Source organism: Haliaeetus albicilla, chromosome 24 (genome assembly GCF_947461875.1).
Source record: "Haliaeetus albicilla chromosome 24, bHalAlb1.1, whole genome shotgun sequence".
Classification (NCBI taxonomy): Eukaryota; Metazoa; Chordata; class Aves; order Accipitriformes; family Accipitridae; genus Haliaeetus; species Haliaeetus albicilla.
The window spans coordinates 14810712-14838572 of NC_091506.1; the positions used below are offsets into that span (position 1 = coordinate 14810712).

At 35.4% G+C, this 27861-nt stretch overlaps 1 protein-coding gene across 2 annotated transcripts in view; it reads left to right on the top strand.

The window, feature by feature from the left end:
* Nucleotides 1-23700, top strand: part of IL17RD (interleukin 17 receptor D) — a 75486-nt gene extending 51786 nt beyond the window's left edge. For both annotated transcript variants that reach the window (XM_069812265.1, XM_069812264.1), the window contains exons 3-13: nt 3293-3418; nt 8017-8135; nt 8585-8705; nt 9726-9770; nt 9869-10020; nt 10862-10927; nt 11470-11524; nt 12480-12590; nt 14309-14493; nt 17162-18098; nt 20386-23700. In XM_069812265.1, coding sequence (XP_069668366.1) covers nt 8088-8135; nt 8585-8705; nt 9726-9770; nt 9869-10020; nt 10862-10927; nt 11470-11524; nt 12480-12590; nt 14309-14493; nt 17162-18098; nt 20386-20501 — 1836 coding nt within the window. In that variant the 5' untranslated portion in view covers nt 3293-3418; nt 8017-8087 and the 3' untranslated portion in view covers nt 20502-23700. The remainder of the gene's footprint in view (nt 1-3292; nt 3419-8016; nt 8136-8584; nt 8706-9725; nt 9771-9868; nt 10021-10861; nt 10928-11469; nt 11525-12479; nt 12591-14308; nt 14494-17161; nt 18099-20385) is intronic.
* The last annotated feature ends 4161 nt before the right edge of the window (nt 23701-27861 follow it).

Sequence of the window (27861 nt, forward strand, 5' to 3'; positions counted from 1 at the left end):
ATGGCTCTAAGAATAGCATGAGCTCTTTAGTATTGACATAATTTTAAAATCTAGATTTGTTGTTGGTGCGTCTGGTGGATCTTCTCCTTTCTGTGTTTCACTGATAATAAAATGAATTAATAATTTGTAGTAGTTTCACTTTCAGATTGACATACATCATCTGCCCAGTGTTTGGCTGGAAAATTATAGAGAATGATTTTATTCTGTGAAAGAATGTAGCCATTGAAAGGTTCACTACACACGAAGTCATAGGAAAGGATTATTTCAAGCTTTATACATCTTTGATGTGTAATTTTTGGGGAAAGTGGTGTAAAGTGCCTCAAGGTAGAAAACGTGTAGTTCGTATTTGAATATATTAAAAATGTGTCTTTGCAAGAATTAATATTGAATATGAATATTGAAGATGAGTAGAATCTCTTCATCTAGTTGAAGTAGTTGGAACTTTTCGTTAGCTACAGTGTTAAAGGACCAGGTTAGTGGAAAACTACTGTTTACGTTTTCAGTGAAGACAGATGGTTTTAGTCCTGCAGCAGATGTGGTCTGTTTTGCAGCTAAACTAAGAAGAAAGTAATCTCTGGCATAATAACAGTAATAAGCAGGTTGCAGCAATAATACTTCAAACCTCCTCAAACGTCTGCTAAATAGCTGTGTCTTTTTGTTTTCATTTTTTTAAAGGTTTTTGTCATCTATGTTGTCTAGTCAGTGAAGTATGACTATTGACTACATTGGGAATTTATCCTTATTTGGGCAGTGAGTGGCCATCATCAATATAAACTCAATGTACAGTCAAGAGAAGGTCCTAATTTACAGCACTAATGTTTGTATTAATGCCAATGCAAGTTACAGGTTGGTTTTTTTGCCTACCCAAAGAAATTAGATACTGAATGTGGGTATAATTTCATCATTGAGAGCATGTATCAGGAAACCTAACAATAGTGCTTTTGTTTCATTCTAATCATCTTTTTGCTCCTCTATTTTTACGTTAATTTCTGAATTTGCAATCCTTCACTGTGAATTTTTTTAAATCTAATTTGATGTTAATATTTAAAATGAGCAAAATTTAAGTATGTCAGATTGTACAAGAGGTAAGTGGTCACTACAAAAGACTTATGTTTTTTTATCTACATAAAGAAAAACAGGAAATAATACCAGTCAGAACAGAGATCCCCACATATAGTTAACACAATGGAGTCTGTTTAAGTCCCGTATCTGTCATGTTTTTTCCATTAATTCTGGCACCAGGAACTGTGTTTAACCAATGACAAGTGTTAATTCAAAATTCTGCTGGCACTGCATGCTTCCTGGACAAAGGAGTTATTTGAGTTCTGCAGTACTAGAAAAAGAGTTCCCTGATATCAAGGCTAAAGAGTTTGTATAATATGGAAATACATACTTATCGTGAATAAGCCAGCACAAAAGAGAATTTGACTTGCTGGCTGGGTCTTAAAGGCTTTTATTTGTCACACAGCAACTCTAGCGAACTGTGTTTTATGTTGTTAAATCAGTTGGTTAGATTATTTATTCAGGTGAAGAACAAATGTTTGTATGTTTCAGTATTTTCATTTGTATTCAAGTAAAAGAAGTGGTTTCCTGAAAAGTGCAATTTTCCCCTTCTGTTTTCTTCCTAAATCTGTTGTTCTTTAAAAATGTAAATCAGTGACTCACAGTCAAACTTGAGACGTTTGTGCTATATTCCATTTTGGCAAATTGTCATTTGACCATAAAATTTTAGTAACCAGGATCCAAAATCTTGGGCTTGCTGTTAATTAGATCCAGACCTAGCAGAAAAACTGTTACTTCAAACTTTCCATTGAAAGAGATACTCTATTCTCCTAAGAGGAAGTTCATGCTGTCATTGAGTTCACTCGTAGCAACAGAATTCTACGAAGAGCAAAGTAAGTACCAGCTGCCCAGCTTTTGTAAAAGGCAATGTTGTACAAACTGTTCTATTCTTATTTGCATGGCAGTTACATAAAAGATCCCTTACCGTTGTTATTCACAGTAAGAAGCCATTTTCTAAAACTGCTTTTCAGTTAATAGTTTTCCTTTCCTTGCCTTTAAGATCACACCTCTGAATTAAATTCGAATTTCCTGCATTGGCTTATCGTAACACTTGGTTTTTCATGTTTCGTTTCTACAAACTCTGTATAGACAAATACATAGCATATAGATTATCTCAGTTTTTTAGAGTTAATCGTGAGTCCACAATATATAGTCTACTGGTCAACTTTTTCTGGATTTTGTTAGCTTCACTAGTTCAAAAGCAGAATGTTTGTTCATAAACATCTTAATGTGCTCTGGAACTATTGAATTCTCTGGCCGCTACTTCTCTTCCTGCCACAAAAGATGACTCTAAACATTGTAATGCTTTAAAAGTAATAAAATTTAGGGTCATTTGTTTTCTTGTTTTGAATGCATGAACACATGGTCAAGTTCAATAACAAAATCAAGAATTTTTTTTTATATTTTATTTTCTTAATGAAAGCTGAGGTTTTCTATAATTGCATGTTTGCAGAGCTGTAACTTAAGGGAGGACACTGTTTTTGTGAGGATAACAAGACAAAACTAGTTCTGACTGGATTCAGTGGCACGAAAGTGATCTGCTGGGGATATGGCTATTGAATGGATGACAGACATGAGATGGATTTAGGCAGTAGGTTCTTTATGGTCAGGATCAAACAGTGTCGTGGTTAAAAAGCACTTATGGAGTACCAGTTCTAAAGCTTCATGTTGTTCATTGTTCTCATACGTGCCTGATCATTGACCAATATTCTCTTGCTCTAAGCTCTGTACATGCACAAAATTAATATCAGTCCTCATATTCTTTTGAGTAATTAGTGAGGAAAAGTTATTCTCTTTTAGGAGTCCCAACGTGTCGTTTTTACACTGTGGTACAGGCTATACTGGTATTATAAACTGGTAATTTCCTTTGGTGTCCTGTGAACTAGGGTTTTGCAAGTGGTGAAGGTGGTTGTGCTCAGTGATTTGGAAAGTTTTGTGGTTTTCAGAGTCCTGAAACAAAAGCTTAATTTAGATTTACTATACAGTACTTATTTTTATAGAATAAATAGTGGACATGTACTTTTACTTTGCTCAATATTGAAGAAAAGTTAGGAAATTAACTTAATTCTTTATTTACATGGAAAAGTGTGGGTCATGTTGGAAACTGGTTGCTTGAATAGATCTTTAAGATTAGGTGCTGTTGGCAGATTAAGATTTAATTGCCCTGGTATGGCACAAGAACGTCAGTTAGAATGTTTTTCCTAAAGCATTTATTTCTCCATATTTTTAGACTGTACACCTTATCTGAATTCAGTGGGAAAACACGTGATTGGAGATGTGCAGAATATAACTATCAGTCAGTATGCATGTTATGAACAGGTTGCAGTGACGATACTTTGGACAGCAAATGCCGTTGGTAAGTAGTAGAGGGAAATGGACTAATTCATCATGTCTTTGGTAATAACTTCTTGCTGATCGGTATTAGGTAAAATAATTAAATTATGCTTGGAATCATTGAAGCAAACTGCTTAGGAAGGAAGAAATTCTTAACAGCTTTGCAAAGCTGCTATTTTTACTAGCTCACTTGAAATACCCTTAAAAGTAGGATGCTCTCTGCAGCCATACACTGCTTTTTACTATTCCAGTTTGTTGAATTTTTCCTGCTCTTCAGAACTGTGTAATAGCCCTGATTTTATTCTCTGCCCCAAGGCATTGGTGCATTTCAGTGGCATTGATTGAGTTTAATTGCCAATACACTTAAAGATTCATTAGGATGCAGATTGTCTTACAGGTGGAAAACATTATTTAATCATAGCTATACAAACTTTAATGTGTTTCTTTGTCAGGTCTGGTCACTAACAGTATTCCTCAATCACTTAAATGTCACTGGAAGTAATTTGTTGCCCACTAGAGCAGTAGTCTCCAAAGTGGGGGGTGCACAAGGTGATCCATTGGGGCACGTGTAGAAAATTTTAGAACTTCTATTTGCATATTTTTAAAATCTTGAACAGAAAAACTAAGCTATATATATGGATTGACACTGGCACCCTTACATGGTCTCTATGTCAGATGTTCATGTTTCACGTGTGGTATGTGAGGTATCCTAAAGGAACAGTAGGTGTTCTACAATGTGGAGGGGTTCACAGTGGTGCCCTCACTCTTTCATTTGCTTTCAGCATATTGTGACTTATTGCAGTGTATGTGTGCCAGATTAAGTGGATTTACCGATTATATTATCTAGTTTTAACTAAACTAGCAATCACGATGAAATGGACAAGTGGCTTAAGATAATTGAAGATAATACTAATAATGCGAGCATATGCGAACAACAAGAAAATAGTAGAGCTGACAGTTCCCTTACTCCTGGTACAGGCTCTTTGTCAGCCACATTAGAAGGTAAAAACAATTACTATCCAATCAGTTCTGATAAAAAGTTGGCCAAAATTATCAAGATTATTTGAAATACAGATTTACACCTGCCATTGTTAATTATGAACCTTGCCGAAAGCATATAGCGTGCCTTGAGATATTAGCTAATACTGTGAAGCCATCACGATTAGCAAGACATTTGAAAACTGAGCATCTGGAACATGAAGACAAACCTCCACAATTTCTCAGCGATGTTTGAAGCCATGCAATACTCAATAAAGTACAAAATTTCACTGAACTTAATGATAAATCTTTGGAAGCCTCTTTTTGTGAACTCTCTTTTGAGATTTCTTACTCAATAGTGAAAGACAAAAAGCCACATACCACTGGGGAAAAACTTGTTCTTCCTGCAACAGTAAAACTGGCTGAAATAATACGGGGAAATTACGGAATGAAAAGAAGGATTCTGGCATAACGTTACAGAGATGGCACCACACGTGAAATTCAGTCATTGCATCATTCATAGGGAAACTATTGCAGCAATGAATTTGGAGCCAGAAGTGCACAGGATGTCATCAGTGGTTAGTTCTATAAAAACAAGACATTTAAATACTAGAATCTTTACAGTACTTTGTAATGAGATGGGGAGTGACCATGAAAATCTTTTGTGCCACTGGGAGGTTCACTGGTTATCTTGTGGTAAAGTGCTTAGGAGTTGTCAAACTCAAATCTTTGAGTTAAGCATTCTTCTTTGACAAAAAGACAAGTCTTCCAAATTTGCTGACCTTTTCTGTGGTGCCAAGTGGCTGTCAGTAGTATGCTTGCTACCTAGCAGATACTTAAAAAAAAACAAAACAAAACAAAAGACAAACCAAAAGCACATTTAATGTCTCTTCAAGGTGAAGGTGACATTTTAACAATGAGTGAGAAGTAACTGCTTTTCAAAAGAAACTGATGCTATGGAAAGAGCTTTTTGAAAATGAATGTTTGAAATGTTTCCTTTGTTATGTGATTTTGTTGCTGAAAACAATGCCACCTTCTCACCTATAAAACTATCATGTTTTTACACTTAAAAAATCAGGAAACAGAATTTCCTAGCCTGTTTAAAAATCTTCTTAATGCAGAGTTTCAGTGGGTTTTGAACCCATTTGTTAAAAATACAAAAATGCAACACATTCTGATTAGTTTGCAAGACAACTGACATCAGGGAAGATACAAATTTACTAGCCAAATTTCAAGAAAAACCTTTGCATAATTGGAGGATGAAAGTGAAAAATGAGTATCATGATTTAGTAAATGCAGCCAATGATGCACTTCCTTCATTTGGATCCATGTATCTTTGTGAGGTTCTTTTTTCTGCTATGATAGCCATTAAACCCAAGTAACGAAATTAACTGAACTTAGAACCAGACCTTCAAATTGCCTTATCATAAAGTGTTAAACCAAGATTTAAAAATAAAAAGCCTATTCAATCACATAGCTGTCACTCAAAAATATATATTATTATTAATATTTAAGTGGGAATAAAATTTTAATAAAATTATTTTTAAAGTAGTTTTTAATCTTTATCTCATGCTTTTTGTGTGTGTGTATATATTTTATAATGTACATTAATATATTACCACAGTAGTACCTATGTATATTTTATAAATATACTGGGGGCTTGTGGTCAAAATTTTTTTTGTTGATAGGAGTGCATGATCAACAAAATTTGGAGACTGCTGCGCTATAGTGCACTCTCTGTGTGCCAACACCTGCTCATAATTCCTTTTTCTTCACACTAATTGAGGTCCTAAATAGAGCAGCTTAATATAAACTCATTGTTTTTTAGTCACCAGTGTTTAGCAAATAAGAGGTGGAGTTTCCTTCTTGAATGTTTTTAATACTTCATTAAAGAATTTTAAATGCAAAGGTGCTTTTCCATAACAATGAAATAATTCAAGTTAGAGTTAAGCACAATAGTTTTCAAAATTAAAACAGAAATTTGTTTTTTTTCATGTTGTTCTTCTCATACAGCAGACTCTGAACTTGATATTTCATGGTTCCTGCTCCCTCAAAAAGCTTTTAAATCAGATTTTTCTTATGATTTAGTGAGAGCTGGAAGCTCCCATTTATGTGGTACGATTGCATCCTAAATGATGAGATATAGCTAATAATGCAAATGTGTATTTATTAAACTTGATATAAATTTTTTTTTAGCCTAGACCTGCATTTGTTAAATCAAACATTTTAGGTAAGAAAAACTCATTTTTGGTGGCCTCCCAGTATTAAATCATGCTTTCATAATTTTTTAAAATAAATAAAAAAACCCCTAATTTCTGGGGTTTATGAAAATTACACTTGTTTCTGCAAAACTGCAGTTGAAAGCATTTGATAATCTTCAGCTGCAGACTGGATGAATCAAATCTCTATGGGAAACAAAGCTTGGTGTTCTTTCTTGTAATGATCAGAGGTTAATCCTTTGGAAAGCGTGAGGACAGAACTGCCGTTGCAACATCTCGGGTAACATGGAGGCTGAACACTTTCTCTTTCATGGTCTTCATGTAAGCACAAATAGTGCTTTTGTTCTATGGAATATTAAGAACACATTGGGCAACTCATGGTCTTTATCTTCTACAAAATTATAAAACATTAACCCCCCCCCCCCCCCCCCCATGAAAACTAGTGAAACAGAGGAGGTCTGTGGTAAATCATACATTTGGGTGGGTTTTTTTATTATTTTGACAAGCATAGCATAAACTCAAATTAATCCATTTTGATTTAGGTAGCATTTAGCTTATGAAGGCTGTGGCTGTGTCTTTGATAAATATCTATTCTGATAAATATCTATCTGTAATGCTGCTGAAAAGATGTAATTAGATGGAGTAGTGGTAGTTAGTCTTGAAGAACTATGCAGTGACTTTGATACCTGAGCCACAAAACTATCACAGGGTAACACTCTGGTATTGTCCTCTGACATTTACATCGCCATGACTCGGTTTAGTCATGTAATGAAGTAATTCCATGATTTGAACATTGCAAAGAAATATAAAGACACTGTGCTGAGAGTTAGTTGTGTTAGAGTAACTTGAAAAAAATGGGTGTAGTTCTGGCATCAGTTACAAATAACTGGAAGTATTCACACACTGGAATAAATTCCATTCCATTTAAGTCAAGTTTTCTGTTATCCCATGCTATACTAGAACTAAAGAAGTTGTAACAATGGCTATCCCTTTAATCTGCTAGTCTCAGAAATGATAGGAAGATGTTATAAAGGAGTATTTCTATAATTTGCTAGCAAAATGTTATATTTAATTGCTAATAATGGAAATGTGAAGTTTCTATAAAGTACTCCTGAGGGTGAAGGAAATGATAACTTACATTGCAGTGATAATTTGGAAGCCCCAGCTGAGGTGTGGGCCCCTCTGCTCTAAGCATTACACAAGTATGTAGTAATTGCAGCCTTTGCCAAAGACTGAATTCTAAATAGGCAAGATAGAAAATGCAGGAAGAACTGACGTACAACAACAGATATTAAAACACGAATGTTGTTTCATATGAATGGTAAGTTTTATTTTTAAAGACAAATATATTCAAATTACATAAAATACCACATTATGCATTTTGAAATATTAGTCTTCTATTTAAATGCCCTGCTGTTTGCAGGGATTGAATACCTGAAAGGATTTCGAGTAATACTTGAGGAGTTAAAATCAGAGGGAAGACAATGCCAGCAGATGGTTTTAAAAGATCCAAAGCAGCTCAGCCCCAGTTTTAAACGAACAGTAAGTGTTTTGTTTCAAGAAAAGTTTCCTTGTTGCTTGATTGTGTGAGTAGTCTTGAAAGTGTTCCTATGCTGCATATAAATCTATCTCTATCTAAGCATATACACAATGTGCTGTTTACTAGGATGCAAGTCGCTTCCTAAAAGTATTACTCTTTAAACTAGTGGTAGTTGTTGCTCTAGAGACAGATCTAGTCCCCTTCTATAGAAGCTTTCCTGAAACTGGAAGCTGTCATTTGGGTGGCTCTGGAGTACAGGTGCACATCTGTAATAGTCCACATCCAACTCTGTTTTGAGATCCCTCGTGTCCATTTGCAATGGAGGAGTGGATAAAGGATTCTTAATGTATTAATTTCTGCTTATGTTTGCAAAAGTGTGGGCTTGTTTTGAAAGATACTTTCAGTTACAGTACTTGTTTTTACTATATGTTGCAATCTTGTCTTTTTGTAGGGAATGGAATCCCAGCCCTTTGTAAATCTGAAGTTTGAAACAGATTACTTTGTAAAGATTGTTCCTTTTCCTTCCATTAAAAATGAAAGTAATTACCACCCATTTTTCTTCCGAACTAGACGTAAGTAGTGCATACAATATAGTATCGCATATCATCTCTTCACCAATGGGCGCGTCCCCCACCCCAGCTTTTTAGTTTTCCCAACAAAGGAATGTAGTAGATGAAGATGTTAGCTGAGTCTGGGTTAAAATGGTTACTGACGTAGTCTTTGAAGGAAGATCTGGGTGCAACGTAGAAAGAATTCGGATGCCGCAGATACTTATGTGGTGTATGATAATACGTGTTAGGCAACAACCAGAAGAAAAGTCTCAGTTAGGCCTGAGATTACCTCATGTTTGCTTACAGCAGGATTACTCCCATGGTTCTCAGGAACATTTGACTCATGGTTTGCTCCTTCTCCTCTCTGGACATTGTGAAGAAGCTCAGGTTGTTTTTAGTTTTGAGATCATGATTTCAAAACCAGGTATCTAGAGATGAGTATATATAAAATTAGATAGCAACAAATCAAGTTGAATTTCTCAAAATTACATAGCAGTTCTCATTGGAGTTAGAAGAAACTTGAATAAGTTCCTCAGTGCTTAACCTGTATAATGAGAAACTGCAAGTACCTTTTGGAGTGAAATGTTGATATTTGTCCTGCTTAGGGGTTTTTTCCCCCTTAATTCTTAAAATATTTCTTAAAATATTTTCAAGTCTGTCTGTTGATGCAGACCGTAGTAATGTTTGTCTTTGTAATAGTGCTCAGCATGCTTATTTACTTGGAGTAAATGTATTTAAGGCTGTTTCAACTTCCTCTCCTGCTGTGCTGTGCCTGATGCTATCCCTTTTGTCTCACTAAGGAATGCTGTTTTCAAATTAATGAACTTGTGTTTCGCATATAAAGATGAGAAGGGACTTGAAATCATAACAAAGAAGCTAAGTTTGCAAAATATATTTACTCCATGCATATTAGAGACTGAGAAAGAAATGGGGGTATTGTCTTCAAAATGATGAACTCTCTTCTTTTGCCCTCCTTTTTTCTGTTTGCATAGCATAGCATTTTGATACTGTATCATTAATAATTTTTGTGTGTATTTGTAGCATGTGAATTGTTGCTACAGCCAGAAAACCTTGTCTGCAAACCTTGTAAGTAAAGTGTAATACTTTCTGTATATTCATCTTACAAAAAGTTACTGTACTTGAAGAGCCACTTTTTTCTAATTCATTAATATCTCTTCTGACAGACTGGAAGCCAAGGAACCTGAATGTTACCCAGCAGGGTTTTAACATGCAAGTGTCCTTTGATCATGCACCTCACAACTTTGGGTTTAGATACTACTTTCTTCACTACAAACTTAAGCATGAAGGGCCATTTAAGCAAAAGACCTGCAAGCAGGTACGTCGCTGAGTTTTGCAACTCTTACAAGCACAAAACCTATTAACATTAGATGTTCTAAGGTTTTACAGAAACCTTAAAAACTTAATATAGTATAGAATGCTATCAGTTTTAAATTTTTTAAACTATTTGGTACTGTTTATATAAATAATAATTGTATTGTGATAGCACTCATCAGTCGAAACCAGGCTTGAGGGCTCCATGGGAGCTGGATAGTATAAGCAAATGGGATGAGACTGTTCTCTCTCGAAGACACTACAACTAATTAGTACTTCAAACTGCAGTTTTATTATGTTTGTTCTACATATTATTTTTTACTTTTTTATTTCACCTTTGCACCAAATTAACCACTTTATAGATTACCCATCTGAGATGGTATCACAAGATAGCCGTCATTTTAGTTTGTGCACGGCATTAGGCTCTCTGTGATTTTGTACAGCTGTGTGCCTAAATCTTATTATGGGAGCTGCAATTTGCTGTATTATTTTCCTTAACTTTGGTTAGTATTCAATGGTAAGTTTGTTCTCAGTGGTCAACCTTTCATCTGAAGTCTGTGAAAGCTGGGGAGCTCCAGGGCATAATGTAGAGTTTATATATTAGACCAAACTTTTAAGTTGGTTTGTTTTTTGTTTTTTGGGTTTTTTTTAATTAATCATATTTTAGTTCTGCAGGCAGAGGATTGTAGTCCTTGCATATTTGAATGGAGAGACTTAGTTTTGCTGGTTTAAGGTGTCTTAATACAGGAGGGCACTGTATATTTCTAAATCAATGTGAATGTATATTTTATTAGGTTTTAAAAGTATGTGAATGGCTTGCAAAGTATTCTCTTTCTTTGATGTAGGAGCAAAATACAGATACTACAAGTTGTATTCTTCAGAATGTGTCTCCAGGGGATTATATAATTGAGGTAATATTTCTAAACAGTCATTTGTACAACAGCTAAATGAGTATGTTAATGGAGAAATGAACTGAAATTAAAGTATTTCAGGTTATATTCTAGTAAAATCGGACCTCACATCCCTACTGAAATACGATGGGCAAGTAAAGGTTTTTATACAGATTGTTCTTGACCTTTCCATAGCTTTGCTTCCCTGAGTGCATAGCAGTTTCATCTGTGCCTTCAAGTAAAGTTGTGGGCCTGCGTAATTCTTGGACTTCGACTTTTTTAGTTGGAATTCAGTAGTTTGGTCAATTTTTACTACACTTAAAAGCTGTGTATTTCTCTTGATCGTGACAGTATGTGAACTCTGAAAATTAATGTTACAACATTAAACTATGTACCAACAAAGGTGATTTCACTAATTACTAGTTAGTGGTGCTCTTTAATTTTAACTTTTTGAACAGTAAGTGTCTTCACATTTGGTCATGAAAGCTGTTATAGTTTATGTATTGCAAAAATAAATAAAATTAAATATCCACAAAATAACATTCAACTTTTACTTTTCAAAGCTGGTTGATGACACTAATACAACAAGGAAAACAATGCACTATGCGCTAAAACCAGGTATGAATTTTGTTTTTTAAACAGTATACAGTATTTACCTTATTAATTTAGATTGTTTTAATTATGTTGGAAACAAATCTTGATTTGACCTGTGTCTGTTTGCCATAATCAAGGCTACTGAGGCAATTGTGCTGTGATTTTCTGACCTAAGGAAAAAAGAGCAGACATGCACACTTGTACATACGCATCTGCCTGTCTGTACATTTATATTTAGTACAGTTTAGATCAATATGTCATTGGAAATCTGTGTGGGAAAGTCACTTTTGTTGTATATATGGATATGAAGTATCATAGTCTGTATCTTAATTGCATGCAACTTATGCATGCAGTAGTGTGGAAATAATGTAGTGAAACTGAGAGAGCAGCCTAAATGTGTTACCTGCCTATGTACTTCAGCACTGAAGTCAAATCAAGCAGTCTAGAAAACCTGTCAGGTGAATGCTTAGCATGTCTGTGGATAAGACCAGTTATTAAGAAGCTAAGTAGGGATTTCGGAATGTAACCGCAGACACAAAACATAGCCTCAGATGAAGGCAATGGGCAAAATGGACTGAATCCTAATGCACATTGCTAAAGATAATCTGTGCAGAAAGAGAGTTCTTTCTAAGTGGCTAGTTCAGCACCCTGGAATAAAAATCTGTCAGGTCCAAATGAATATTGCATATCTTACCAAAACTACACTTCATGTAAAGTTCTTCTTATGGGGGGAAGTATGAGTTGGTATGCAGCACTTAATATTTGTGTTAGTTGCTCTAATGCTGTGGTGATGGAGACAGTCAGCATAAAACCAGTTTAAAATGGAGCAGAACATGATGATGTTTGATTCTACTGGATATTTGAGAATTACCTGCTAATAGTGTACTGCAGCAGTTTTACATTCCCAGTGTGAAGATTTGATTCGATAATTATAATATAGCTTATTTTTTTTTGGCTAATTCTCCTTTATTTTTCAAAGTACATTCTCCGTGGGCTGGACCAATAAGAGCTATTGCCATTACAGTCCCATTAGTTGTCATTTCAGCATTTGCAACGCTTTTCACAGTGATGTGCCGCAAGAAACAGCAAGGTAAGAGGGTTTATTCAATACAGAGTTCCACTTAAAGATGCACTGTTGCAACCAAAAAAGTCTTAACTGGTAGGTTTGTTCCAGAAATACCTTTATCTGAAGAGCTTTCTTTTCTTTTCTTTTCTACTTCACTCTCCTTATTGCCCACAGCTTTTTTTGTGTGTTGAAACTTGTAGCAAATTCTTAATCGGTGCTTGATGGTAATTTGTTGCCATAGAAAGTATTGTATCACAAATCAAGACTTCACTGTAGAAAGAAGAGAACAAAATTGCTGTTGGGAAGTATTTTTGGTTTCGGGTTTCGTTTTATTTGTGAAAGTACTACATGACCATGTAGAATACAAACGGATCTGTAAATTGATATATTTTAAACATTCCCTTATTTAACTCAGAAATGTCTAATTCATATTTATTTTAAATGAGAAGGAAAGTAAAGCCATGAGATACAATACAATTCTCAGCACTCTCTGAAATACTACCTGTATCTATTATTCCAGATTTGCTCACTTTCCTGGAAGTTGCCTTTACACTTCATCCTAAGCCATCTTCCTAAATTTACTCTTTCGAAGACTTACTTGCAGATGTTTCTCTAAATGAGATTCCATCCCTCTTTGCTGACTTCTCTCTCCACTGTGTCCAGGAGCTGGCAAGCCACACTTGTTAAACATTGAGATGTTAAAAATCAATTGGCATTTTTTGTAGAATCTAGGGAATCATGCGGTTTCATGGATGTGGAAAAAGAGATTACTTCCCCAAACCTCACATATCTGTGTTATCCATCTGAATTTTGGCATTGAGCTATACTGCAAGTGCTATATGCCATCTGGGTTAAATCCTTTTACCTTCTGGTCTTCTGTAGTTATCCCTTTGCTCACAGCTAGCACAGTTCCAACACAAAACCCAGACAAATCAGTAAGGATTTGTCTACAGAGAGAGTTGTTCCAGAATAGCTATTCCTTTTGAATTGTTCTAAATTAAATCCCTAGATGGATATTCTTATTTTGAAATACTCATGCTTTATTCCAAATTAGTTTAATCAACTGTAGAATTAGATTGAATTAGTCTGGTGTAAAGCCAGGCTTTTATGTTCCAGCATAAAAACATCTATACAAGGAAAGAAACACTAATAGCTATTTTGATTTAAATTAATCATATCCTAATTCAAATTAATGTCAAATTAATGTCCAAATGTGTGTGTGTCTATATACACCAGAGAGATACTGTATGATATTCTGAAGGGATCTGTGTTCCTGGAGTTTAATATTCTTACCTGGCTTGTGTTGTAGGTCTGGTTTTTTTATTTTTTTTTTAAATAAGACCGTTATACAGGGAACTCTTGATGATGATACATCTTTAAGGCTTATACTATTTGAACAGAGAGGTGAAGACTGTTTAAGCTGGATAGAGTTGAAACAAGCTCACTATTTATAAAAATAAACCTTTCTTGAGTTTGCTGAGTTGTACAGTAATAATTGCACATTTCACTTTCAAAGTTTTTTCCACATATGTAGCAACTCATAAGCTGGATAAATAGAGTGTGTGCAACTTTTGTTTTTCAGGCTGGAAAGGAAAGGAATCTCTTATGAAAAAAGTCATTACTGTATGCATTAGTAACGTGCCTACAAAAGTTTAAAAAAACCCAAAACCAAAACAAACCCCACAAAACCCGAACAAAACCAAGCTTTATAGTGTGAACTCTCTTTCTTTCTTCCAATCTAGAAAATATATATTCCCATCTAGATGAGGAGAGCTCAGAATCTTCAGCATATGCTGCAGGTCTCCATGTGGAAAGACTTCGTCCCCGGCCAAAAGTGTTCATCTGCTATTCCAGTAAAGATTGCCAGAAACATGTTAACGTCATCCAATGCTTTGCTTATTTTCTTCAGGACTTTTGTGGCTGTGAGGTAAACTCATTTCTTCTGTAAACAGAGTTTCCGTAATTGAAACAGCACCCCCAAAATTCATAATAATTATGTGCTTGAAAGTGAGATATTTCAATCTCTCCACAGAGATAACTTTCATTATTTTTCTAAATATTGGCTATATACATTTCCTTTACTTAGGGAAAAGGAACAGATCATAGCCCATGTGAAAAAAAAAAAAGTAGTGGAAAATGTGTACTGTATTGGTTCCAGGACTTTCATTCAGCCATGTTTAGCTTGTTTCATATTAACTGCTTTTTCTGTTAAATAGGTCTTGCATCTTTATAGTCAGCAGCCACAAAGAGGTATTGGTGTCTACCTGATACACTTCAGTAATCCTAAAAGACGTTTTATATTGTAATTTTAAAGTAGTTGAATGTATCAAAACTCCTACTCGTAGAGCAAAATCTATGTAATTAGGATTAATTGTTGACATTATGTATTAATTTTTATTGATTTTAATTTTTTTTTAACTTCCCTTCTGTTCCATTAATGCTGTAAAATCAGCATGTCTTTTTCTTGGTTTTGATTGAAAGCTATGAGAAAGACATTCAAATTGTTACTTTGAACAACTAGGCTTAGAATCTCAGACTGCTTTCTAAAATATAATCAATACGTGGCCAGTCTTTCACTTTTCAACTGTAAAAAGGCAAGACAATTGTTAACCTATTTTTGCTGCATTTCCTGCCACCGTGATTTTAAATGTGAATGGGAACTAGTTTTTGAACTATACAGCAAGTCTGGCCTCTAGTGGCCACACACAGTAACATAATCGATGCCTCGCATGTTGGGGGATGTTCACAATTCATTCATAATGTTTAAAATAGTTCAGGTAAGGTGTTTTATAGGTAACTTACTTAAATCCCCTTTTTAGAGATGTACTTTAGCCCTGCTACACCATACTTCTTTGAAATAGTGTTAAGGTGAGCTGTTACTGCTATAACTGTGTATCATGGAACACATGGTATCAGGCATCATTTAAGATTTATATAACAAAATATTGATAGTGTCTACATACAGAAATAATATGTGTTATTATTAAAGCTGTGGAGTTTGATACAAAAAAGTGGTGCTCAATGCATAATGGAACATTTGCACAACCATTTTTCACGTTGAATTGGAATGTTTTCTCAAAGGACAAAACCAGTGGCATTTAACAGTCATTTAAAATAATGACATGGCCACACTAAAAATCCTTTCTCACATATAGGAGATCAGACAGTGTTTTGAAGAACAGAAACAAAAACAGACACTAAAGAAAAACTACCTGCATTGTACAGGTAGTGTCAGAGTATGTGCCAAGCAGCTGTAAAGTGGCTTCTCTTCCCCGTGCATAGAATAGAATAGTTCAGTTGGAGGGGACCTACAATGATCATCTGGTCCAACTGCCTGACCACTTCAGGCATGATTACTTTGTTCTTGTAGCTGACTCTGCGATAACAGTTTTCACGAGTCCTTGTGTTCTAGGCATCCACCTACTCTCTGTCTTCTGACATGGCAAAGTTTTCCGCTCTGTTATGGTTGAGGTAGCAGAACAAAAATACTTTGTTTTCTGGAAAAAATGCTTGAGAGAAGACTTCATAAATAGTGTTGATGTGTATCTATTACAGAAGTCTTTTGCATCTATTTTTTTCTGTTATTCTCCTGCTCATTCTTTCTTTCATGAGATAAAGCATTGTGCCCTTCATCTTGGTGTATACAGACATTTCAGACCATGTAAAATGTTCAGAAAATTTGACAAAGTACAAAATAAAAAAACACTTATGATTAAATTTTCAGAGCTTTCTGATCAGAGATAAGCTGCTGCTATTTTGCAGCCTAACTGAAAGGGCTTGATGTTATAGGCACTAATTATGTTTGTATCTAGATATGAAAATTCTTGGCATCAGATTTCATTAATATGAAAAACATGATAAATGACTATGGATTTCCTTCACATTCAGCACATTAAGAATCCAGATATACAACAGTTACATTGTTTGAGGCATGCACAATATATTGTTTATTGTGGATTGATGATATCTAATTTGATCAGATAAGTAAATAGTAATTTACTTGGTCCAGCCACATTTTCTATATTCTTTTTATTCCCTGAGAAATATTGCGATGTACCAAATCCATAGCGGTTTTATTTTTTAAGAAACCAGTTTACATTCAACTACCTGGCTTTGCACTGTTACTTGTTGATTCCATAAATTTATATGTAACATGGGTATAATTAGGTATGTAATAAGTAAGCAGCAAAATGGGTTCATATAGTAAGTAGCATTCTTGTTTTAAAAAAAAAAAAAGTCCAGAAGGTTCTCCTTTTTACCTTAGCAATTCACCTACTGCCTTAGCCCACTGAAATATTCAGCCTGCAAGCCAAGTTTAGAATGAATGTGAGGCCTTGCTTATTTTGGCAAATAACTACTGACATAGTTAGTATCATTGATTCCAGGTTGTTCGCTGTCAATGCTATGTTAATTACTACTTATTTCTCTTTTAAAACAGCTTGTATTTGTATCAGAGACAAGCTGTAGTTATATTAATCATTAATTCTCGACTTTCAGATAAATACAAGCTGACTCACTGAGTATAACTCATTTAAATTTTATTAGCAAATATATCTTACAATGAATATCAACCAGAATGTTCTGTTCTTTTCCAGGTGGCTCTAGATTTGTGGGAAGATCTAAAAATTTGTAAAGAAGGTCAGAAAGAATGGCTTATTAAAAAAATAAACGAGTCCCAGTTTATCATCATTGTGTGTTCCAAGGGAATGAAATACTTTGTTGAAAAAAAGAACTGGAAACACAGAGGGATAACCAAAGATGCAGGAAGAGGAGAACTCTTTCTGTTTGCTGTGTTAACTGTTGCAGAGAAGCTTCGTCAAGCAAAGCAGAATTCAAATGACCTCTGCAAGTTCATTGCAGTCTACTTTGATTACTCCTGTGAAGGAGACATCCCTGGTATTCTGGATCTAAGTACAAAATACAAACTCATGGACAATCTCCCTCAGCTGTATTCGCATTTACACTCCAGAGATCTTAGTGTACAGGATTCAGAGGTGTTTCCTGTTAACATTAGTAAAAGGAATTATTTCAGGAGCAAATCTGGGAGGTCCCTTTATGTTGCCATTTGCAATATGCATCAGTTCATTGATCAGGAACCAGACTGGTTTGAGAAACAATTTATTCCCTTCCCTCCACCTTCTTTGCATTACTCGGAGCCTGTCATGGAAAAATTTGATTCAGGCTTGGTTTTAAATGACTTGGTGACTAAACAGGTGATGGATGGTGATTTTTACCTGAAAACAGATGTAAATATTTCAGTGGGGAATTCAGACTCTCACTGTATAATTCAGCACTTAAACCTTGGAGAAGATACAGAAACTCAGGATGTTCAAGGTGGTGGCAGCTCTGTTCTTCAGCCGTTGTTACATGTTGTTAAAGCTTCAAATCTTAAAGATATGCCTCGAGATTCTGGAATCTATGATTCATCTGTTCCTTCATCTGAATTATCTTTACCTTTAATGGAAGGACTATTGACAGACCAAATTGAAACATCTTCCATTACAGGAAGTGTTTCTTCATCATCAGGTTTAGGTAAGATACAGCAGTGTTTCAAAAATTATGTTCAGTTACTGTGTGCATATTTCTACCATCTCAAAATACTTAAGATAATATGTGAGGAGTCATATAGAACGCTGCAGAGAAAGGTAAGCATTGTATAAAGATGGTAAAAAAGATAGGTTTCAATAATTTCAGAAAAATGAATCTTTTCCTTAACTTATTGGGGAGTGGGGATTCTTAGCTAAATAAGAGTTCACTAAAATTCTATTAATAAGTCACTTCTCATTGTTTGACCTATTATTGGAGAGATGGCTTCCTTCTTCCAGGGACTTCTTGGCAGCTGGGATACTCAGCTGACAGCTGCATGGTTTAATGAAGAGGGTGATATGGTGAAGCATTCATACAGAACAGCCATAAATCTAGAACTGACATCCTATTTTGCTCCAACACATGCTAGAACCTTTAGGAATATAGTCTGTACTGCAGTTAACTGAAGTTTCAGAATGACATTAGGCTTCTCACTGGATATGGCCTTGGGGGGAATGAACAAACAGATTTCAGTGGAGGAGTTTAAATGCTTGGAAGACACTCTCTGAAATAGATACCCAGCTTAGATGCCTATGGTTAGAAGGTGTAGATATTGCCTTAGGCTATATAAAAAGCTGATGCGACCTTACCAGTAACAGAACATTGAACTGGCATCACAACTACATCAGTGTGGAATGTTCCAGCAATTGCATTCATAGGATTAAACTGCTGTTTGCTGAGATTTTCCTTAAGCAGCTACAACAGGTGAATATTGCATTTTGATGCTGGTATGCTGTTCTGCTTTCTTGCATGCGCATTGACAGTAAGGTAATTTGTTAGACTTTTCTCTTGGCTAAATGGATTAATTTTTTTATTATTCAGATAATTCATAACTAATAGTTGATGCCAGAATTATCTTGGGGGGAGAGAATAGAGATGTTGATTTACAGACGTAGCATCTATATTGATAGGCTAGATAGTCTATAGGACAAAATAACTAAAACCGGAAAACTTTTCAGGTAGAAAAACTCCAGATTTACTGATTTCGTTACATAAGCCACAAATACTCTGTTATTGTTCCAAATTTAATATATTCTTTAATTTCCTGCCATCTTCTAACATAGCCTTTTTTCACATTTGTGGGAAAAATTACAGATGATATTTGTAAAGGTTCTAGTGTTGGATGAAAGTAGGATGCTAGTTTAACATTTATGTCCTTTCTGTGAGAATGCTTTACCAGTATTCCCCTCCTGATTCAATCACAGAGCTGTCAGCTGGGTATCCCAGCTGCCAAGGAGTCACTGGAAGAAAGAGGCAGTCTTTCCTGTAATTAATTCTCAAGTCACATACCTACTTGTTCACATGTTTCAGCTATAGAGGTTAAATATTACAGCACTAGCTGGTAGAGTTGGATCTTAACACTGACGTTCCAACATCTTAAGAAACCAAAATAACTTCTGCCATTTTCCCATTCGCTGTCCCTGTCCAAAAGCACCGCTCTGACCGACTCTCACTCAAACCTCCCCTCACCCAAACCACAGCCCTAATTAGGTACAAGAGTACAAAGGAGACAATGTCTAGAACTGAGCATCATCTGCCTTTTAGAGTGCAACCCATTAAATATTTTTACTGTCCCAGACATACAAAATATTTATAGCCCTAGTATTTATATGCCTAATCATGTGAGGAGTAGATAGAATTATTTAGCTTTTATTCTTGTTCCAATAGTTGGACATGTCCAAATTGTTACTCTGAATTCACAGTACCATTTCTGTTCTGGCTACCTATTTTTTATCTGTTACTTGGTCAGAGCAGAAGTGAATAGCTCTGTCATTTAGCATCTCAAGGTAGATCTTTCCTTTCTTCTTTAAAGGACAGTTTGATTTAATCTTTTCAATTAAAATCATAAATCACATAACTTGTAGTACTTTGTCTTTTGGTGCAGTTCATGTGCAGACTACTGATCTGCAAAGAAAAGATTCTCAAGGAGATCATCATATTGGGCATCATCAACTGAAGTTCAAACCAGTTTAATTTTGAGGAAGTACCAACAACCAAACCTTTACTAGGTCCATTCACTAACAAGATTTTCTCTAAGAAGCCCTGCCTGGGTAGAAAATTTGTATTAATTCTTTAGATAAGGAGTTACTGGGCATGGTAGTTCAGCATCATGAATGTATGGCATTATGATCCAGAGGGTTTTCATAAATTTTCTTTGCATTGTTTCTAAAATGTTGACCAAATAGAAAATCAGTGTTTCAATTAATGAACCTCACTTTTTTTCCTTTTATAGGAGAAGAAGAACCTCCTGTAATCACTGCTACGAAATTCTTAGTGCCTGGAATATGTAAAGCAGAACTTCATTGCCATATCCATACTGACGAACTGCAGGCAATTGCTCCTTTATAATACATTACAGCATTGTTATGCATTGCCACTTTATCAACAGCCTCTGTTTGTGCTTTAACTACCACACTGTCTCAGCACTACATCTACATGAAGGAACAAATACTCCCTGAAGAAGATCTGTTATTCTTAAGGGATTTTTTTATAGCCAGTAAACTTGAATCTGTTGGTCTTTCATGATTTGAAAAATGCAGCTTGGAAAAATAGATGAGAATGCATTTCAAAATTGTTCCTATTATTAATTTAAATGTTATGATATTACATTGTTTACAGATGCCATAATCAAGACTTTTTTTTTTGCTAGAAATAATCTTGCAACTGGACATAAAATAGCTTGGAACATTAAGTCTTGGTAAATTTTGTAGTCCAGCCTCTAGTTTTAAGTGCTGACTTACTTGATGGCAGGGGTGTTGTAGCGAATGAGAGCAGGATTATTTTCAGAAGCAAGATAAAATGCCAAATGTGAGATCTAGAAATTCATCAGCAGAAATTATTTTCTTTTAGAAATGTTTGAGCTCCTTTCCTCACAGTCTCCTCTCTTTCCCAAATGTAAATGTGTCTCAGTATTTAATTTCAGATAAGCACATGTCTCCCTCTTCTGTATGATTCTTCTGTCTCTTCTCCACAATCTGGCTATGATGACTCACAAATAGTACCATATTGAGTCTGAAGTATCATTTTTATAATAGACAACAGTATAGATCCTGCATATGCTGAGTGATACCAAGGAAACTGAAGTTTCCCATTTTCTTCCTGGAATGGTTAATATAAAGAATACTTTAAAGAGATGGGGGAAGGAAGACCAGATTTTTTATTTAAGGCATCATTCTGGATTTTTTTCAGCCATGAGATGAGTATGCTTTATGGGGGATTTCATACTATCCTTCAAGAACATACTGCTACAAGATTACCTGGGGTAAAACCAGTTAAGCAGTTAACAGACATGAATACTTTGTTTTGAGCCAACCAGTAAACAGAAGCCTATGAGTTATTTTGTGGTTCATACTACTTATCATTACTTACTGATTAAGACAGTATAATATTACTAGTGTTATATTAACAAAAAATGCCAAAACTAAAACTGGACATGTTTATCTAAAGACACAGAGCATGCGTGTCCTTTCTTCTGCAGTGACCAGGTAGATATACCATCATCCAAAATATCCTTGCTGTTTCCAAAGAGCAACTTTTCATAAGTAAAACCCATCTATGTAACTGCAATTCTAGGCACTATTGGAATAAGCATGATAACAGAAAATAGTAAAGGACACCTTATCAATGTGCCTTTGCTAATTTTGCTCATGGAGTCAGATTCTGTCTCATTTAACCTGTCTTCACGTTCCACTATCAGGAGGTTACTTTAGGAATATATCAAGGGAGAACTAAACCACCTCAAATATTCTCTCAGTTTTGATAGATGAGATAACTGTTTTGATAACTTACATTGTATTATCCATTTTAATAGCATGAGATAGAACTATTAAGCCAGTGATGATTTTGGCTGAGCAGCTTTAAAGCTCCAGGGTAATTTTTTTTTTTGCATCAGTTTATACTTAATCATTTGAATTTTCAAACAAAAGACTTCAAATTCTTGTCACAACTGGAGTAAGAAAGTGCTGTAACAATTATTTGAACATAACCATCAATGGCATAATTCCAACATGCTTTGCAATTGTAATACGGAATTCTGTGATCAACTAGATGGATGTGTCAGGTTTGGAGGACCTTGTCCATTAATGTAATGTTTTTTACGCTTCCTGTTTTCTGAATTTAAAGAACATTTAACTGGAGAACCTCAAACTTGCAACACCCAAGTAAGTTTTTGGTAGTTTTTAAGTACCTAGTGAATCATCTGCACCTTCATGATGATTTTTTTTTTTTTATGCTGTGCCTTGAGCTGTACTGAAAGCAAAATTCTTCATGTTTTCCCATTCTTTGAAGTGGAAATATACCTGGGTCAAACTAGGCAGAATAATCTAGAGGTAAATGGTTCTCCACTAAATCCAGCTGTGAAGGATCTTGATTCAGTGCCATTCTTGCCATTTTAGTAGAGCGTTTGGGTTGATAAGACAGGCAGAAAGGTTACAAAATTTGTGTGCTGAAGAGCTGCTGTGCATAGAAATGCCAAAGCTGCAAAATACAAGGAGGAGGCAATTTCTTAGCAGCTAGCTGGTGAAGGCAATGCTGCTTTCCTCCATGGAAAGTCCCAGCTCACATACTGTTTATTTTATGCTAGACTAAAGATAGGGAAGACTTCCTGGTTCTGTTAAATTCAGTAGCAGAACTGGTATTACTTTAATGGAATTAGGTTTTCATTTTGAGCTCTAAGAAAGCTCAGTTTTGAAAAAAGATGAAGGCAGTTGCACGAAGAATCACTTGTCATTAATGTTTTTATTTTTATTTCTTCAAAATTTGCTGTACAATCCTGCAAATCTTATTTTTTTAATTGTAAGATCTATGCAGATGCCAATCAAATCTGTTGGGAGGGAGGGGGAGAAAAGAAGAATTCCTTCATTCCTTCTTAGCATAAGGTGGAAACAGCATATTATATGTCCTCAGAAGAAAGAGAGTATAATTAATTAATTGAAAATTTAGAGTAGGACAAGCCCACACTTAAAATATATAAAATTGAGAAAAGTAATAATTAACCTGATTTAGCATAGTTTGGGGTTTGTTTTGTTTTGTTTTGTTTTACAAAGCTACAGTGCTTCAAAAATTAGAAAAATATTGTGTATATTGAGAAGCTGGAAGGACACAGGACTGAATTTGCAAGAATTCTGTATTTTCCCTTCAAGAAGAATAACAGCAAAAATCCTTGTAAAAAATATTTTTAAAACAAATATGTTAATACACATATTAGAGGTTAGCTTACTACTCTTTTCAGGCATTAGTAAACTCTAAACAGAATGTTAACAGTGAAAGGATCCCTTTAATTTCTACTAGACTCAAAGTGTGTGGACGTTGTTTGGATGTTTTAAAATGTATTTTCTGGGAGGGTGGAAAAAACGTTGGAAAGCTGAAGGTTTGAGATACGGCAGCATGTTCAACATTTTAAATTATAAGTATAGTTTTTGCCATAATTTGTACCTGTACACAAACACATAAACTGTTGAAAAAAGAGTGCAGCTGACATTTGCAGAAATAAAATTTTTATGATACTATAACTTAGAAGTCAAATATCAAAATAAAACATTACTGTTCAGTTTCTTTCATTGGGCTTTTCTTAGTAATATAAGAAGATTGGGCTTAAGAGTCCAATTGTTTTATCTGAAACACTTTTAATGCAGTTATGGACACCACACAATTAACCAGACTCTTTAACTGCTATTCATACTACATCTGGAAGTGAAACAGGTATTTTGATGTGTGTTTAATATAGTCAAGCAACTGTAAGAAACTTTAATTTTCTAAAACTTTTATATTGGAGAGACAGGGTCTGGGTTTTTTTTTGTTTGTTTGTTTGTTTGGTTTTTTTTAAATAAAACTGCCTTAATATGATTTTATGTAATTATTTTTCCTATATCCTCCTTGAACATCTCCTAGCAGTACATGGTTCTGCATGTCATGTGAAACCTATCCACACCAACTACAAAACCATAATAACCTGGATTGGATTAGTTTTGTCAAAGAAGATGTGATCATTACCTAAGATTTGTATGCTTTTTGTTTTCATCCAAGTGGATTTCACAGCACTGTTCCAGTCGATGAATCCTGCAAACTGTGATTTCAGGGATAAGCCTTGAAATCACTCGTATTCCTTAAGTTGCTCAGGTAAATGAAGTTTTTTATAATGGACTTTTGGTCTCGCACAATGAAGCTTAGAATTCTGTAGAAAAATCTGTAAGGAGTCTGTAAAACTTGTTATTATTGAAGACTTGAACTGCTTCCTTAATATTAGATAGTTTGTGTACACATTAGCTATGTTGAATTTACAGGATGATGTTTAAAATGTTTATACCTGTTGTTTTTGGTTGGGCCTTGATCACAGAATTCCTAATTCTGTTTCTATCACCAGTTAAATCAGAGACATTCTGAAGGGTCACTAAGCATGTGAATAGTTGCATTAGTAATTCAAAAGGGAATTTGATAAGTTACTTCTCTGTATCTGAACTGGACTTCTTTCAGATGTGTTATCCATATGTATATCCCACAGTCCTAATCTCTGTCCTCTGTCTTGGAGCCCTGTACATGAGGGACTTTGTGGTTGAAAGAAAATGGAAAGAAGGTGTTGCTCTACTTTTTATATCTTCAGTTTAAAACATGAGAACCCTCAGGATGCTTTCCTGATGTTTGGGAACTGTTGGCCAAAATTCTTCCGCCTTGAGGATGTGAAAAGATATGCTTCACTATAAGGATGTGCATGTGGATAATACATCTCAAAAAAACTTAAGGAAACAAGCTCTCATTTTCCTTTTTTATCTTGCATTTAAATATTGTGGTGACTTGATACTGAAATCTGCCCCCCCCCCCCCCCCAACCTCCCAAACAACCAAAACCACACAACAACAAATACTTTTTGAGTTAGTGAAAAACGGGCTCTGCACACAGTATGTACATTCAAACTGTAACTGGTCAGACCTTAATTGACCTTAATTATTTCTAAAAGGTCAGAAGTTAAAGGTAGTGCTATAGATCAGCTGAAGGAATTTTTCCATCTAAAGTCTGATTTACCAATGATGTTCGTTTTTATGGGCAGCTGCACTTTTGACAATGATTTCATACTTATAGTAGTCCATGGAAAAAGTAGAGATGGGTCATATTGTCCTGTTCACAAAAAGCAGAGGAAAAGGAAGTGTTCTTTCCTCAGTGTCAGATGTCACCTAAATGACCAGAAATTGAAGTGTTTGCCCATAACCTACCTCAATGCTGAAAGCTCAGTTCTTAGTGGTTTTGGTATTTTACTCCAATGCAGATACTTTGGGAAGGCTGGGAGTTTGAAAACATCAATGTGAAAATATGAAAGATGCTGGGGTAGGCGGGCAATTTAGTTATATATAGTTATATACAATAGTTTATAATAAACTGTTAATAGATATAATAGTTGTAATAGTAAGCATCAGTGCAAGAAGAAATTAACATCTGGAGAATTTTCTTCATCAATTAATAAAAAGACTTCGTTTTTAATGGATAGGGAGCTGTAAAATTCAAGGCTGATTTACCACAGAAATCAAACTACTTTTTTTCCAGATTCTGCCGATTAGGTACACAGGCCTTGACACTAGATGGAAGGTTGAACCAGTGTGAGTGAGTGTATGGAATGCCATCCTGTTGGGCTGCTGATTTAGCTGGAATTCTAACTGTTTAGTTGCTAATGGTGTGCAAAAAGATCTATTTGGAGAGAGGCAGTCTTGCTGATTATACAAGTCAGGTAAATTTATTTCATAATAGTCTATGGAATTGGTATTTTTTCTCCACAGGGGAAGTATGCATCTGTGGTTTCATGTAACTGTAAATGCTGTAACACATGTGTGCTCCCTGTGCAAATTCTGTATTAACCCTTTGACTGTACATCAACATCAAATAGTTCACATAACTTGCTCTGAATTTCTGTAATAGCCAACCATGTTTATGATGAGATTTTACTTAACCAAAAATATTTGACTGTTGATAATCATAACATAATTTCCTAAGGAATTCATTTCTTACTAACAGACATGGAACCTGGCATTATATCAAGGGCCTGGGAGACTGATACAGTGTTTTTCCCGTATCAGAGTGAAGCACCCTTTGGAGGCTATGCTCTGCCTTTTATTGGAATATTGACTATTGCCAACAACTGCAGACCAAGAGTTCTTTATTACCTTTGACTGTACACTAAAAATACAGATCAAAACTAAAAATGGAAGTTGCCAATTTTGAGGCTGAGAAAATTTTATTTCTAACCCAATTACAGAGGATTAAGCTTTTCAGAAGACTGGATGCCTAGCATAGCAAAAGGGAAAATTAAACACTTAGGGAATGGACTTGTTTTATTTATTCTTTACATAGTTCCAAACTAAACTGTGTTTCAAAGAAAAAAGTTCCCAGAAGGATTTTACGTTGATGAAATGAGTGCCAAGAGTGTTTTCACTGCAGCTAGCGACTGCTTGGTGAAAGTAATCTACAGTGCAAGTTGCGGGACAAGAATCACGATATAAAGGTCTTTTTCAGTAACGTTTTCTAAGCCTTTTATGAATGCTGTGGCCACACCCTTTTTAGTAATGCTTTATTTATCAGATGATTCAATCATTTTCAGTGGGTCTGGTTATGAAATCAGATACTAACAATGTGAGTGGGACATGCATCAGAGGAGTTGTTTGGTGTGTCACAAGTCAGGTTTTTTTCCTCACAAGTGCACAACTGGGGATATAAAGGCCATAAGCAAGTGTTATTATCCTCATTTTACATGAGAAATGGATAGGAACTAGATAGGAACTAGATCCACTTCAGAACAGAGAGGAGGCTGGTGTCAGCTGAAGACAGAATGCAGGGATTCATGTCTTAGTCTTGTGCCATAATGGTGCTTCTTTCAACAGTCTGTAACCAGTCGGTGTGTTTGGTTAGAGGTAGTAGTATTGCAGCTTTTGCCGTTTCGCAATAACCTGCATGATGGAACAATCAACAGGGCACTGTTTTATGCCTCAAAGTTCTGTGGCACTGCTGCAACAAGTTACCTACTGATGGAGCATGGTGGGAAACAAGAGGGCGGCACAGCAAGAACCGCAAGAGAAGGAAGAGGTAGGTTTGGGGCAGATGTTAAGCAATGTGGTTTATTTCCTCTACAACATCCCAGAGAGACCTCTGAAGTGTGAGTTACCTTAGGGCAGCCTTTTGACGGACTCTGCAGGGGCCTGTTTCAGCCCCATAGCACTCCGTGGTCCTATTTCTCCTCTGGAAGGGCATTGCTCGATGTGAACTTGGTTTGCAAGAATGACTCCTTTATAATTTTGCTGAAAATCAGGAGTGATTTCATTGCTGTCAGTTACATCATACTTACTTCAGAATAATTAAAAGTGAGACTAGAATTAGACCTCCTTGTCTTTAGCAACATCTAATATAGGGGATGTACCCATAAAAGTCATTAGTCATCAACAGAAAGGAAACTGTCTACTCTTTGTTGTAGCTTTTGCAAACGTGCCAAGGTGTGATTTAGGTGTTAGGAAGGAAACCACCATTTCTTTGCAGAATAGTTGGACAATGCTCAGCTACTGAGGGTGGAGTGAAAATAATAGTTACAGTGAATCAGCAAAGCAGGGCAGGATTCTTATTTCTAAACTTTACCCTCTTTGCTTAGACTGCCTTCAGACCTGAGAAATACAGGTACATTTATTTCAATATTCCTGCTCTTCCCTTCCAATTCGCTTGTTAAACGTTTTTGGTTTTT